Source organism: Tachysurus fulvidraco, chromosome 26, assembly GCF_022655615.1.
Source record: "Tachysurus fulvidraco isolate hzauxx_2018 chromosome 26, HZAU_PFXX_2.0, whole genome shotgun sequence".
Lineage (NCBI taxonomy): Eukaryota > Metazoa > Chordata > Actinopteri > Siluriformes > Bagridae > Tachysurus > Tachysurus fulvidraco.
The window spans coordinates 12,803,528-12,819,285 of NC_062543.1; the positions used below are offsets into that span (position 1 = coordinate 12,803,528).

General features: G+C 39.8%; 2 protein-coding genes across 3 annotated transcripts in view; both read left to right on the top strand.

Annotated features, from left to right (window-relative positions):
- Positions 1 to 4,874, top strand: part of hoatz (HOATZ cilia and flagella associated protein) — an 8,136-nt gene extending 3,262 nt beyond the window's left edge. Inside the window, exons 4-6 of one of the 2 annotated variants that reach the window (XM_027178557.2) lie at positions 2,672 to 2,731; positions 3,299 to 3,347; positions 4,480 to 4,874. In XM_027178557.2, the coding sequence (XP_027034358.1) occupies positions 2,672 to 2,731; positions 3,299 to 3,347; positions 4,480 to 4,523 (153 nt within the window). In that variant the 3' untranslated portion in view covers positions 4,524 to 4,874. Of the gene's footprint in view, positions 1 to 2,671; positions 2,732 to 3,294; positions 3,348 to 4,479 lie in introns of both variants that reach the window. The other variant, XM_027178556.2, reaches the window with a different exon arrangement.
- A 1,673-nt stretch (positions 4,875 to 6,547) lies between these two features.
- On the top strand, positions 6,548 to 15,296 carry layna (layilin a). Its single transcript, XM_027178757.2, has 6 exons — positions 6,548 to 6,790; positions 8,706 to 9,003; positions 9,474 to 9,631; positions 12,528 to 12,629; positions 13,362 to 13,464; positions 14,190 to 15,296. The coding sequence occupies exons 1-6, from the start codon at positions 6,715 to 6,717 to the stop codon at positions 14,542 to 14,544; spliced, it is 1,092 nt and encodes a 363-aa protein (XP_027034558.1). The 5' UTR covers positions 6,548 to 6,714; the 3' UTR covers positions 14,545 to 15,296.
- Positions 15,297 to 15,758: the final 462 nt, after the last annotated feature.

Sequence of the window (15,758 nt, forward strand, 5' to 3'; positions counted from 1 at the left end):
CTGCAATCCCACACCACTGCAAGCTAGATCGGGCTTTAATCGTAGCGGTCGTAATGAAACAGTCGGTGTTATGAATCCTTAACAGGAATAAGAGATCGGGGCGACAAGAGACATTACGAATTAGCAACATCAGCAAATGGCTTCATCTGCCGTTTTAATATGGTGTGCGCTATGGACCATCTAGAAAAATCAATAATCCTGCAGCACACAAAAGAAAGAGTCCAGATGAGAGTGTGCTTAAATACATAACAGAATTCCTGTAAATGAGTTTACGGTCCCTGATGTGTTGTATGCTTCATATTACACCCTCATAAAAAAGTCTCCTGAGTAATTGTCCATTTTTCTGATTTGTAAAGTAGCCTGTAGTACTTTTGATTTAGCGCCGGAGTTTCCCCACTGCAGAGCAGCAGGGAGCCAATCGGAGTAATGTGATCCCAGAAGCTGCCACCTTTTAACCAGCTCTTTGTATTTCTGTCATGATGGATGCATCTGCGAAGCCTCCGGTGCTTGCCGCAGCCCACCGAGCGGGGCCGCTAATCAGATTAGTGGGCCGACGGCTTGCGGTTTGCAGGCTGCTCGCGGATCAATTCATCTGAAAGAGGTCAGGAGGATTCAGGGAACATTGATCCTTCTCTTTTTCTTGCAGAGGATTCTGTTTTAAGTAAAGAGGTGCACATCATTCAGCCTGAGACATGAGACTGGTTTTAAAATGCAGGTTTTAAAAAGAAAGTTTCTCGGCTCTTTTACTAACCCCCGACATTTCCAATTTGAAATTCAAGTGGACCAATAGATGATCATTATGCTCGTTATCCCTGACATTTAGTATGTGTTTGACCCAAGTTCATAGAATTCCAGCCCGGCTGATGTCTACAGCGTCGGGTGGATTTTCCAATTCATACGACGTGTTTTATCCGTATCCATTTATAGTTCCGTTTAATGGCATGTCGAGGAAATTAGTTAGTTCCTGTTGTCCCTTACGTTATTGTCTGCCTGTATAAGACCGTAGAAAGAACATTATTCATAATAACACTCTCTGGTGTTTATAACGGTTTATAATCACACCCTTCAGTGTCACCCAAATGAGGATGATGTTTACTTTTGTGTCTGGTTCCTCTCAAGGTTTCTTTATCTTCCACCTAAAGGAGTTTTTTCCTCACCACGGTCACCACAGTCACCTCAGACTTCTTCATTTCACGTTCACCTCACACCTCCAGGGTTGGGGGTTCGATTCTCGCCTCCGCCTTGTGTGTGTGGAGTTTGCATGTTCTCCCTGTGCCTCGGGGGTTTCCTCCGGGTACTCCGGTTTCCTCCCCCGGTCCAAAGACATGCATGGTAGGTTGATTGGCATCTCTGGAAAATTGTCCGTAGTGTGTGAGTGAATGAGAGTGTGTGTGTGCCCTGTGATGGGTTGGCACTCCGTCCAGGGTGTATCCTGTCTTGATGCCCGATGACGCCTGAGATAGGCACAGGCTCCCCGTGACCCGAGAAGTTTGGATAAGCGGTAGAAAGTGAATGAATGAATGAATTCTAAACAACCTTTCCAAAATTTTCCCTTCATTAAATAGACACCACAAAGCCCCTTCCCATCACAGACAAAGACACTGGAGACTCCTTTCCATGGCTGCTTAATATTCCTGTCATTACTGAAAGCTTAGTATTCACAGTTAACCGGTTTTACTTGTTAAACGACAGGGTTTCTTATTTTCCTTTAGCATCAGCCTTACAAGTCAGTGTGAAATATCTTTTACACAGTAATAGATATCCTGAGATTTGCTTTGCAGCCTAATGTAGATAAATACCCGAGTGACCCTTCATCAGCCGTAAACATTGACAGAAGTATAAACCAAACTGTATTATCGTGATGGTGATGTTTAGAAGCTGTAATCGAGTTCTTTGGTTTAACCTGAAAAGTCAATACATGCAGCCAAACAAACGACAGAATCCCGAAAGTTATCGTTCTCCAGTGACTCACAGGTATGTTACTCACTCACCGTCACCATCTCCTCAGCTCCACATCCCTCTTATTTCTCCATAGGCCTACTGAGAGCAATCGACCCGAAGGCTGTAGGATTTTGTAGTCCACCAGAGACCTGATCATTTTCAGGCAATTTCTATTTAGCAATTGTTTTTTCTTTCCAAGAAAATACCCACCCACCCACCCCCAAAGCTGACAGAGAAAAATGACTGTTTTTATAAGAAAAAAAACCAATGCATTTGATACTCAACTTGATACTGAATCAAAAAATGTTCCCATGAATAACCAGTTATTCTGTCCAGCTCAACATCTACAGAAATTGATATATTTTATGAGAGAAACTGCTTCTGATTTCACTTTGGCATGAGTAATGTTTATAGCTAATGATAATAATCATATTGCATTACATTACCGTAACTGATTAACCTGCTCTTAAACGATGTACGCTTGATAAATGACTACCGAGACCATATTCGGAACGCAATCAATCAAATGACGTTAATTACCAGTCAGCCGTGTAGCCACAAAGTGGGAGTGCTAAATCAGAGTTATGAGGCTTGTTTAGCAGTCGCAGTTTCTCCTGCCAGCTGGACCGCTGCATTCTCAGCCGTGTCCATGACGTGCATAGATTACTACAGGTGGAGACAAGTGTGTTTTTTTTTCCACACATCAATCTATGGTGTCTTTTTCTCACAGGCCAAAAAACGTGACAAGATCATGGCCCTCTTAAAGAAGCACAGAGAAGATCGGATTAAGGTACAGTAAGCACCGACGTGTCAATCTCCCGTATAGAACCATATTCCTGCTTCATTTTCTGTTCATCGGCCAAGACGTACATGCAAATCGTCCAACAGGCATTTCATCATTACAACCCTTTGCATATTTGAGCAGAAGAGGAGGCTCGTAGACAGCCAAGTGTTTTATTTCTCTCCTATCCATTAGAGTGCCCTGTCTTTCTTATCAGCACTTTTTCCTCAAAGCCTCAGCAATTTAGCGACTGTCCAACCCCTGCAGACGAACAGGAAGATTGGAACGGCAAGACCGGAAAGCAACTCATTACGGACTCGCACGTCTATCAGGGAAAAGGATGATGATTATGTGCTTAAGCTGTTTTACCAAACATGATTAATCATAACCTGTTCTATGTCGCTGATGTCACTGCTTAAGAAATATTGCTCTCATCTAAATAAGTAATTAGTGTGGAAGTGTGTTTCTTGATGTTCCTTATATATAACTATACGTGTATAAGATATTGATGGAATATCTTCGTAATTGGTAACATCCTGATTATTAACCGTTAACTGTGTGTTTTTCCTCAGAAAGAAATGGTATCCAGGGCGTACAAGCCAAGTAAACCTGAGCCGGCTGAGAGGTACAAGAGAAGATCTGTGCTGTCTGACAATGGAGTAGTTTGCTAAAAAAAAAAATCTAGGTTTAAACTGCTTACTATTAAGAGCATGGTGCATGATAGAGCCCTGCATCGATTGTGTAGACGCAGAGGCAGTAACCCAACACTAGAGTAGAGGATTTACTGCTGTGGGAGGGGAAGCGGTTTCGCTGATGCTGCTGCCGTATTTTACTTCAAATTAAAAACAAGGCAAACAAATAATACTCCCTTTTAATTCTTGGCAGAGGTATTACACAAACTTTACTGTTACAGGAAAACTGAATGTGTGTGTGTGTGTGTGTGTGTGTGTGTGTGTGTGTGTGTGTGTGTGTGTGTGTGTGTGTGTGTGTGTGTGTGTGCGTGCACTATGCCGAATCGACCTTTTAAACCTGCTGGTAAGAAGAAAAAAAAAGCTACATAAAGTGCCAAAATGTACCTCACTTTTAATAAAACACTAGTTTATATGATGACCAGACATTTTGAAACACAATTTTTGGCAGTTTTTCTTTTACACGGTGAACGTTTCCTGCTGTGATCCAGCACTTTAAGTGCTCACTAATTAGACCACGAGTTAAGTCAATTAATCCATGAATCAGCCGTGTTAGATTAGGCAAAAATGTGAACAGAGTGGCATCCTTAGCGCCGGGTCTTGACCCCACTGTCTTTTGCTGATTTGGTATTTTAACTGCATTTTAATGGGATTTATACAATAAAAGTCTGTACTTTTTTATTTTCTCCAGGGATTTATTATTCAGCGTACATCTTTCGTACCTTTTTGTTTCTTGGAAATGTGAAAATATCAAATGTTTAAAAATAATTAAAGGTACATCGTTTGACTTTTAAGAACCACCCATGTAGCTTTAAAGCATTCTTCTTAAATCTAAAGGTACGTGAACCTTCTCAGTAAAAAGATACAAGTAAACAATACAATATACGGTATCACCCCATCAACATGGAACAGTATAGCTTGGTGCCTTTATCTGTGAGACAAATAACTGAGAAAAAACTAAGTATTTAGAAACAAGCATACTGCAGATAGCTAAAAAGATAAACGGTTCATTTCTACTTCATACTGTATTATTTGCTGATTCTGTTCTATTGTACCGTGTCTCTGTAGGTCTTCTTGCAAGTCTTCTCCCGAGGTTCTGGATCAAGACATAGAGGAAGTCAGAGAACTTGTATAAAGTGTGTCACCAGCCTTTTGAACCCGAATACTATAATTCCGTTTGTATAAGAATAGGAAAACTATTTTGTATTAAACTCTCCCTATCCACGTCTTGTGGAAAAGAAAAGCTTTACACACAGATTTTTTTTATTATTATTATTATTGATTATAGACATTCTAGTAATTTAACATACATTCACACACATTTCACATGTGATTAGATTTATACGCGGTTGTATGAAGTGTATTTTAAGGTCATGCCCTGAAATTGAACAGCAAAACAAACATCAGCTATTTGTGACTGTTTGGGAAATTCACATTTGAAAAATAAAATTACATGTCCATCATTCATTCATTCATTCATTCATTTTCTACCACTTATCCGAACTCGAGTCACAGGGAGCCTGTGCCTATTCCAGGCGTCATCGGGCATCAAGGCAGGATACACCCTGGACGGAGTGCCAACCCATCAACAGGGCACACACACACTCTCATTCAATCACACACTACGGACAATTTTTCCAGAGATGCCAATCAACCTACCATGCATGTCTTTGGATCAGAGGAGGAAACCGGAGTACTCAGAGGAAACCCACGAGGCACGGGGAGAACATGCAAATTCCACACACACAAGGCGGAGCCAGGAATCGAACCCCCAACCCTGGAGGTGTGAGGCAAACGTGCTAACCACTAAGCCAATGTAAAACCCACCCCCCACCCCTTATGTCCATCATGTGGAAAGAAAATGAAATAGATTGTAGGAATTGTCTGTGGTAAAGTTGTAAAGCTGAGCCTATAATGTTGGGTTCATTTTACACGTCAGTGCCTTGGTTTGAGGTTTTTTGGTCAACTTATAGATTTGATAATAGCAGAGATGGGGGACTCGAGTCATATGACTTGACTCGAGTCAGACTTAAGTCACAAATTTGAGACTTGAGACTTGCTTGACAAATATTAAAAAAAGACTGGACTGACTGACATTCATGACTTGACTCAGACTTGAGTTAAATGACTCAGAGATGGGGGACTCGACTCGAGTCAGACTTAAGTCGCAAATTTGAGACTTGCTTGACAAATATTAAAAAAGACTGGACTTGACATTCATGACTTGAGACTTATTTGTGACTTGCACATGTGTGACTTACTCCCACCTCTGGATAACAGTTTGTTCACATTGGGTAGGGGACACTGACCTGAAATGGGAAAGGAAAGATTTGGTTGTTGTTTTTTTCTGTAATTTTCCACTTCATCTGAAATAAAAGAAACCAGTTGTTGTTGTTTTTTCAAACTTAATTCATTTTTCATTTAGTTGAACAATTTGAAATAATATAAGTCTGTATTAAGAACATGATTCTTAAAGATTATAAAGATTATAAGAACATGCTAAAATAACCTTTTAGCATGTTTTGCTAAACCTTATAGCATGTTAAAGATCAAGTATGTGGTTGTGGTAGCTCAGTGGTTAAGGTGTTGGGCTACTGATCGGAAGGTTGTGGGTTCAAACCCCAAGTCCACCAAGCTGCCACTGCTGGGCTCCTCCGCAAGGCCCTTAATCCTCAGTTGCAAGTCACTCTGGATAAGAGTCTCTGCTAAAGGCAGTAAATGTACAGTATTAGCATGGTGTAAAAACATATACTACAATAGCTAATGTTATTTTAGTGGGGAAAATGGCTGAATTTGACTTATTGTAATAAATAAGCCAAATTAGCCCTTAAAAAAATTTTAAAAAAAGATTACATGATTTTTTTAACACGGTTTGTAATATGTAATAACCTTTAACGTTAATGTTAGCTTCTTCTAAATTAAAAAAAAAAATTAATTGTGTTTTGTTTCTAACATTGGGATTGACAGCTGGCACTAACAATATCATATATATATATATATATATATATATATATATATATATATATATATATATATATATATATATATATATATATATATATAAAACAGTTAAAAGAGACTCCGCCCACAAGCAGAAGCCTAATTCAATTAATCTGAGCCTAACTAATGCTCTCGCACAGCCGAATCCCCTCACACACTCCTCCCTGTCTTTCCTGCGTGCAACTGTGTGGAGACGACACACGCTTCATACACTGCCCCACACACACACACACACACACACACACACACAGGCAGAACCTGGTTCAGGCTAAGGATTGTCCATTCGTTGAATTTTTTAATGAAATGGATGTGAGGAGAGTTTTGGCTTTTTCAGTGCTGATGCTCGGTGTCCTGACCTCTGCATCCACAGTGCTTGGAGGTAAGTGTGCGTTTTCTAAATAAATAAATAAATAAATAAATAAATAAATAAATAAATAAATAAATAAATAAATAAATCTGCTTTATTTTCTGATTTAATGTTCATCGATATGAAAGGAAATCTGTAGTTTCTGGTTGTTTTATTGGGTTTTTCCTGTTTTAAATGTTATAAAAAAAAAATCCTGCAAACGTCATGTATACAGTATACTACGTCATAATGTGCTTTGATGTGATATCAAGTTTATTACAAGTTTATAACCAGATCATTTCTGATTTAGTCAACCATGCAATTCAACACCATCTCATAATAACTGGCTAAATGTTACATCCAGTTGGATTTTATTTTAATGATATATAAGGGACAAAGCAGTTTTATAGAAATCTAAGCATGGGATTAGATCCATACTGGAAAAGCCAGAGGTTTCAGTAGAAGGAAAATCTCATCGCGATGACCCGAGGAAACTAAAACTTTGAAAGGAAACCAAATTCAGAGCCTATAATCTTCTGCGTGACACCCGATAAATCCTTAAAGTATGCAAATGCATGAGCATATTGTGATTAAGAGTTTTATATGAGCATAAGACAGTCTTTGTGGTTTCAGCAGCAGTTCTTCCATACAAGTCTACTGTATTTAGGTGAGTTTCTGTGAAGCATAAATCTTTAGGGACCACCCAGAAGTGCAGAAGCTCCAAACATGTAGAGAAAGTGTCAACATATCAGTGGCCTACAACAAGCCCCAATTTTTAAAATAGTTTTGGACGCGTCAGTGCCACTACTGTAGGTCTGCCTTTTCTGCTACGCTAAGCACTATTTTACTTGATGTACCCTAAGGACCTTTTATAATATCCGCATCCTCTTTGTACTCGTTTCTCCTTTTAGGCTTATTTGATCATGATCAAAGCATTTCTTTTTTCTTCACCGCTTATAAACCCGACAGGTGGTGTTGTACATCCTATAGACGTTTTAACAAGGCGTCTAACGCCGCATTGCAAACTGAACTAAACAGGACATTAAAGCGAGAGGATGCGTGCAGTTTAGTGTGAGGTATGTTGGCTGGGACGTAGATTTTATTGTCAAAACCTTGCAGGATGCTGGTCTACTTAGGAACTGGGTCATCGGTACCAAAAGAGGCCCCTTTGGTAATGATAAAAAATATTTAGCATGGAGATTTGGATACTACAGAGATAGGAGCGTAGTTGTTTCATGAAAATGTCAATAATTTTGGGGTATGATTCTACCTTGGTGGGGCACGGTGGCTTAGTGGTTAGCATGTTCGCTTCACACCTCCAGGGTTAGGGGTTCAATTCCCGCCTCCGCCTTGGTGGGGGGTTTCCTCAGGGTACTCGGGTTTCCTCCCCCGGTCCAAAGACATGCATGATATGTTGATTGGCATCTCTGGAAAATTGTCCATAGTGTGATTGCGTGAGTGAATGAGAGTGTGTGTGTGCCCTGTGATGGGTTGGCACTCCGTCCAGGGTGTATCCTGCCTCGATGCCCGATGACAGTCTCCCCGTGACCCGAGGTAGTTCGGATAAGCAGTAGAAAATGAATGAATAAACGAATGAATTCTACCCTGGTACTTGGTTATATGAGAAATGGAAATTTCAGAAGAGGTCTAAGTCTAGCGCTTTAGACTTAATAGTCAATAATAATCGTTATTACAGGTTTTAAGGACAGAAATGCATTTTGCAACCACACGAGAAAACCATCTAATTTACAAATATGAACAAGGTTAGATTTTTACTCAAGAAATGAATGCTAACCCTTTTGACTCTACTCTTTAATATGTAAGAAATATCTTTACTGTAATAACGGTACTGATAAACATTATAAAATATGAAACCTAGTATTTGGGAAATATTATGCAATCCTTTATCCATCATGCACCTAAAATTGTTTCACTCTTCCCCCAAAAGGCCAACATATATGCAAGAGGGGCACCAATAAGCCCTGCTACAAAATTGGCTACTTTGAGGATAGAGGGCGCAAGCAAAACTTTGAGGAGGCACAGAAAGCATGCAAGAATGATGGAGGAGAGCTGCTCAGCATCGAGTCATTGGCAGAGCAAAGTCTCATTGAAGGCTTTATTCAGGAGCTGAAAGCTTCAGATGGTGACTTTTGGATCGGTCTACGCAGAGAGCCAAATTACGAGGAAAGCAGCACTGACTGCGAGTCTCAGTACTACTGGCTGGATGGCAGTCGATCACATTTCAGGTCTGACACTAAGAGTTGTTTGGGGTTTATTTATTTATAAAGATGATAACGTTGAAGTGTTTTAACCTCAGAATCGGATGTCTTATTTGACATGTTTATCGATGAGGACAATCATTTTCTGGTATTTTTTGTTTCATAATTAATGAGATCAGTCAATAATATCATTTCATAATATGAAATATTGCCTAGATATCTGTCCAAATTATTCGACAACACTGTAATAGACATTTGAACTGAAATAGACATGCTTGGAGGAGAGCACTAATTTCCCTGTTCTGCATACTTGAGGTTTTCTTTGGTGTGTTTTTCAAATCAAAATGAGCTAGAGGAAAATCGTCATTATTGCTGCACAAGATCGCAATACAAATTCAATGAAAGACTGACCACCAATGTATGTTAGTAACGATGAAGACTGATTTTTATTTTTTATTTATTTTTTATTTATTTTTAATATGTTCGTTTATCCCTAGGAACTGGCACATAGATGAGCCCTCCTGTGGTTACGAGGTGTGTGTGGTGATGTACCACCAACCATCAGCTTCTTCAGATGAGGGAAACAGGTACATGTTCCAGTGGAATGACGACAACTGTGAGACGAAGAACAATTTCATCTGCAAGTATACCAGAGGTGCGATTCTTCAGTATGAGTTAGGGAGTTATAATCTACTAAAGTCATAACTTTTTGTGATTTGTTTTGTTTTTAAGTGAAGATTACATTTCCCCTAGATTAGGGTTAAGATAGGATAAGATAAGATAAGATAAGATAAGATAAGATAAGATAAGATAAGATAAGATAAGATAACGTAAGATAACATAAAATAAGATAAGATAAGATAAGATAAGATAAAATAAGATAAGATAAAATAAGATAAGATGAGATAAAATAAGATAAGATGAGATAAAATAAGATAAGATAAGATAAAATAAGATAAAATAAGATAAGATAAGATAAAATAAGATAAGATAAATTTCACTGTTACAGCAGCAAAAAATAAGAAAATGCAAAGAAAGAAGAGGCATAATGTAATATACAGTATATACAAAAATATGGGGATATTATGGGGGGTATTCTGGATATTCCACCCCTTTGGCATCCATGTTGAAACAATATAGCCTGGTATTAAAACCACAATAATTAATTGTTAGGTTTTTAATGATTAGATTAATTGTTTGGGGTTTTTTTACGATAAACAAACTTAGACCTTCGACGCTGAAGACTCCTTCTGTAACCATAAATGTTAAACAAACGTCTTTACAGAAAACCTTTAATAAATCCACAAATTCTTTGTTACATAACACATTTTTGTAAACACGTCATTCTCCTTAGATGATGTCAGACGTCCGTCGATGTTTAACACGCTGTTAAGATTGTTAAATTTTAAGAAATTTACTATTCCTTTCCTTAAACAGACGCTGTATTAGAAAACGAATCAACCATCTGACTATTAATGCATGTATAGAATCTATGAGCTCAGGTCGTGTTAGAGGAGTGTGTTAAGTGTGTTGCTATGAGTCTGAGAAGTACAAATCCATGTGCATGTTCAAATCAGATCTGGCATTTATATCTCTGACACGACTCCCGACTGCATTACATCGACTCACTGAATTTGCTATTATGACATTATGCCTCCCCCAGGAAGAGAGCATTCGGCAGACTGAGTGGGTGGAAAGGAACAAAACACACACACATACACATAGAAGTAACCTACTGGTGTAACCTAATGGTTAGGACATTGGGCACTGAACACAAAAACTCAGGTTCTGTTTGGGGGAAGTCGTGGCCTAATGGTTAGAGAGTTTGACTCCTAACCCTAAGGTTAGCCCGCAATACCACGACTGAATACCCTTGAGCAAGGCACCAAACCCCCCCTAACTGCTCCCTGGGCTGCCCACTGCTCCGGATGTGTGTTCACGATGTGTGTGTGTGTTTACTGCTGTGTGTGTGTGTGCACTTTGGATGGGTTAAATGTCACTGTCGTTAAGTTACCTAGTCAGCTGACAGCTTGTTTAAAACTGTTCATAAGAAGCAGGTTGGCAGAAAAACAAAACATTTGAGGCTTTCTACTAAAATACCTCGACTGCTCATCGCTCATATGGAGTACTTTCTTAATGAATTAGCTTTTTAATTAGCCTTTTAGCTAGCTAGTGAGAAAAAAAATCGTGATTTTGAACTTTTCAGCAACCAAAAAATGAGCCGTAACTTCATCTTCGTTTCTGATCGTTACACATTCATACAAACACCTACTGTAGCTATAAAGCTGTAGCATCTACTGGCAAATGCTGTGTGTTATTGTTGCTTTATTAAACTTGGTGATGGAGCGCCTGCACGTACCTGCTGTAATTGAAGTGAAACAGTAAAGAAATTGTTTTGTGGATGTTCCACAACATTATTAACAAGTTATTACGAGTGGATGCGAGTATCTGTTGTTCCGTGTATTCACTGTCGTGTGTATTTTTTTCTATCGTCTCACGGTCGTCTCACAAGGTTGTGTACTTGCATCACTGTCCTATTTCACCGTGAACAGTGACTACATGTTGTATAGAAAGGTTCGGAGTAGAGGTCTTCTCGGGTCTAAAAAAATGCACCCGACCCGAAGTGACCCGAAGCACTTTTTACCCGAACCCGACGTGCATAATTTTTTATTTTTTTTTAATAAAGTCCCGACCCGAGACAAACCCGAAAAAAATGAGACCCGAGTCCGACCCGACCCGACAGCAATTTCTTTTTAACCCGACTGGACCCGAATGTTGCGTAACTCTACACTAAATTAACCGCTACAGCATGGATACAAAATTGATTGACAGGTCTGTTTCAACGTAAATTAGCTTACCGCCAGCCAGACGTCGCCAGCCACATGTCACAAGTGGTCTTGGCAAACAGAGGAAAGGGTGGAAAAGGACTCGAGTCGATGCACACACACGAGATACAGTAGTTCGGGTCTTCTCGGGTCCGTTCGGTAAAAACACATTCATTTTAAATTACCCGAGACCCGATGCCGCTATTATTATACCCGACCCGTGTCCGAGGCACACGTGAGACTTTTAGACCCGAACCCGCTCGGGTCTCGGGTCGGGCCTCGGGTTTTCGGATCTAAGTGGACCCATGAAGACCTCTAGTTCGGAGTTTTGTGAGGTGCAACATTTGCGTTCCTGCTGGAAACAAACCTACAGAAGTAAAGATCCAATCAGGCTGCAAACACATCAGGATATCAGATGTTCTCTGATTAACAGATTAAAATGACTCGATCGGTGTTGTTTAAAATTTGCCAATTCACTACATGCCAGCTGAACCAGTGTGCCAATTCTAATAAACAGAATGGCATTTTTCCAAGATACATTTGATTACAAACATCCTAAGTGAGCAGAAAGCAGCCAAATCTGGCAACGCAGAGAGCTTACCCCCGTTCTGTTATTTATAAAGCACCGCTCGTGTACCTTTCTGCACCTTTTAGAGTTTATGCATTGCTTTTACACTTAAGATCTTCGTCTTTTTTTTCAACTCGCTTATTTTCTTCTCGTTTCAGATATCTTCACGACAAGAATGACGACGGCGACGGAAGTAGCCAGAAAGCCGTCATCAACCGTTCACAATGATGGGATGAGCGATGTGGTTGTTCAGCCTACAGGTAGATTGATCACCAGAGTAGAATAAATGTTTCAAAAAGTAATGAATATAAATCTTCAAAATGAAAGTTACTGACAATTTCACATCATGTTGTATTCTCAATTCTGATCGGTCAGAAAGTGTCCATCTCTATAACAGTAGGTCTTTCCAGCCCTTTGCGTCTAACGCTCGTCTTACGAAATTTCCACGACTTTATCCACGAATGCGCGGTTTATTCCTTGCATCATATTTTATGCCTGCAAACAAAAAGCAACCATTAAAATTACTGCGTCCCTTCAACTGATAACTGAATAACATTCCAGCGAACCCAAATCTGTGCCTGATTTCTAATTGTCTTCATTAGTAAGTGATTCTTTAATGTAAAGAAATAAATACACACAAGATTAATAAGACTGTTCAATTATTTATTGGAACCAAAAACTAGCGTGATATTGTGCTAAAGGTCACATTATATCTCGCTTGATCGGGAAGTCGTGACCTAATGGTTAGAGAGTCTGACTCCTAACCCTAAGGTTGTGGGTTCGAGTCTCGGGCCGGCCGCGACTGAGGTGCCCTTGAGCAAGGCACCGAAACCCCCCCAACTGCTCCCTAGGCACTGCAGCATAAATGGCTGCCCACTGCTCCGTGTGTGTGTGTGTGCACTTTGGATGGGTTAAATACAGAGAACAAATTCTGAGTATGGGTCACCGCACTTATCTGTATATCACTGTCACTATTATTTGATGTTTTCCAGATAACGTAATGAACATTGTTTACATCATACTCCCTACGATACCTCTACTGCTGCTCCTGGTCGTAGCAAATGGAGTTTTCTGCTTCAAGCTGTTCGCTAAAAGGTAAGAAACAGAACGATACAGAAGTGTAGAGCAAACACTCTATATACAGTGTAAGCAGGTTCAGGACACCTGACCATCACATATTTCTTCAAACCGTTGTCTCAAGTATCTTTGGATGTTGTAGAAATAAGATTTCTGTTCACTGCCACTAAGAGGCCCAAACCTGTTCCAATATGACAACGCTCTTATGCTCTCGTGCCAATTCCATGTGGTCTTTGAGGACAAAAACCTCCTCATCAATACACAATTGTCAGACTGTATATTTATAATCACACTCTCCAGTGTCAGCCAAACGAGGATGAGGTTCCCTTTTGTGTCTGGTTCCTCTCAAGGTTTCTTCCTCTTCTATCTAAGGGAGTTTTTCCTCCCCACAGTCACCTCAGTCACCTCAGGCTTGTTCATTGGGGATAAATACAAAAGTTTAATATTAATCTTGCACTGTTGTTTGTACTAATCTCCATAAAGTCTGTATAATAATTGTTTAAGATAAATAATTATTGTTATATAAATATAATGCTAAGTAAATAATATGAATTTTGATACACATTTAGTAACATAGTGTGAGTGGCATTTTAAATTAAGTAAAGGTGACATAGTGTGAGTGTGTGTGTGTGTGTGTGTGTGTGTGTGTGTGTGTGTGTGTGTGTGTGTGTGTGTGTGTGTGTGTGTGTGTGTGTGTGTGTGTGTGTGTGTGTGTGTGTGTGTGTGTGTGTGTGTTTCTTTAGACGAAGAAAGCAAACAGAGGCTACGGTAGATAAGCATGGAACCTGGGCCCCGGGAGAGAGATGCAGCAGCCCGAGTCCAGATGTGTACAAAGTGATCCGGAGGCAGCATGAGATTGACCTGAGCGACACCCGGCCTCACACCAAGAACACCTCCTTCCTGGGATCCTCCCCAGACACACCGACTGACGAGTATGACAATCTTGGAGGCAAAGACACCGAGAGTGGTTTCGTCACACTGGCCAGCACGGAGAGCGGCTTCGTCAGCAACGACATGTACGAGTCCTACCAGAACAGGTCCAGCACCAGGTACCACCGAGAAAACAGCTGGCTGGATAACGAGCTCTACAGCTACTGAACAAGACTTTATCCTAACACAGTATTTGTGTTGCCTCAGGTCTGGGATGTCCTCAGAAATTTCAAAGAATAGCGTAAGACCTATTTCCGTCGTCCACGTCGACGGGCACCGAGCTGATAAATAAACAGCAGTGAACTTGGCATCTTGTAGGCAGTTGAGCATTATTTCTGATTGAGTCTCCTATGGCAGGCAAAAACAAAAAAAGGCTCCGAATGTCAGATCATCTAAGATAGTGATCAGCTCCCTGTCTCTGGAAATACAAAGACATTTCTGAAGATTAAGACACTTGATCAAGTGTGCACTCCTGTACTGTACTCGCATGGAATGAGTGTTAACACATGAAAAATGACACTGATTTGACGTCTTTACAGATCTGTTTGTGAAATGCTAATTTCCTCTGATTTGATCGACTGCTTGTGGAAAGTAGGCTTTTGCTGACTTTCAATGACTTTGCATTATAAAATATATGTACTGTTTTTTGTTGTTGTTTTTTTTCAGGATGAATTCACGTCAGTTGATGTTAACTGAAGACCCTTTTGAGTTGGTCATGTCTCCTGGATGTACATGCGGAAACTCTTTACTTACATCGATGTAACTGCTGGTTGTGCGTAAAATCGTTCTGTATCTGCTTGTGCCTCGTCGTGTCGGGTTCGCATGGCCCAGTTATGCTGCTTTCCTTCGTATTGCATAATCTTCGCATTGGCCTTACGTATTAAAATTTGTAGGACTTGGATCTAAATAAATGCATTGCATTTTCTCTCAAAAAATTTTTTTGATGTTTTTGTAATTATTTTAATGATGTTCCTAAAACTAGTGATTTGGTGAATGATTTGTTTTACTATTGTGTTTCTTGTTCTACTTTATTTTTACATGTGGTTTTCACTACGTGACTTTGTCAGTGTTCCTGTCTCAATGTAGTGCTCGCTCTCTCCCTAATTCTCTCAGACCGTCTTATCTGTCTATCAACAATAATAACAGCACTAGCCAATCGGGCTTATGTATGTGGAAGAGGGCAGACAGGGTTTTCCTCGGTGACAACATGAACAACATTCCAAATAGATACATCTAGCTGGAATCATGTGTCTCAGAACCAATTAGGGAGAAATTGTGTGTAGTTTTTCACTTATTTAATTACTTTTGTCTTCCCAGTTTCACATTTTTATATATTTATTTTTACTGTTTAATTTTGGTGAGAAATTTGGTGCAATAATTTC

What these genes read in the sequence shown, in the direction of transcription:
- layna (XM_027178757.2), top strand. Translation starts at nt 6,715, where the DNA reads ATGGATGTGAGGAGAGTTTTGGCTTTTTCAGTGCTGATGCTCGGTGTC. An exon ending in TGCATCCACAGTGCTTGGAG is followed by an intron (nt 6,791 to 8,705) that starts GTAAGTGTGCGT and finishes TTCCCCCAAAAG; the next exon opens with GCCAACATATATGCAAGAGG. An exon ending in TTCAAGCTGTTCGCTAAAAG is followed by an intron (nt 13,465 to 14,189) that starts GTAAGAAACAGA and finishes GTGTTTCTTTAG; the next exon opens with ACGAAGAAAGCAAACAGAGG.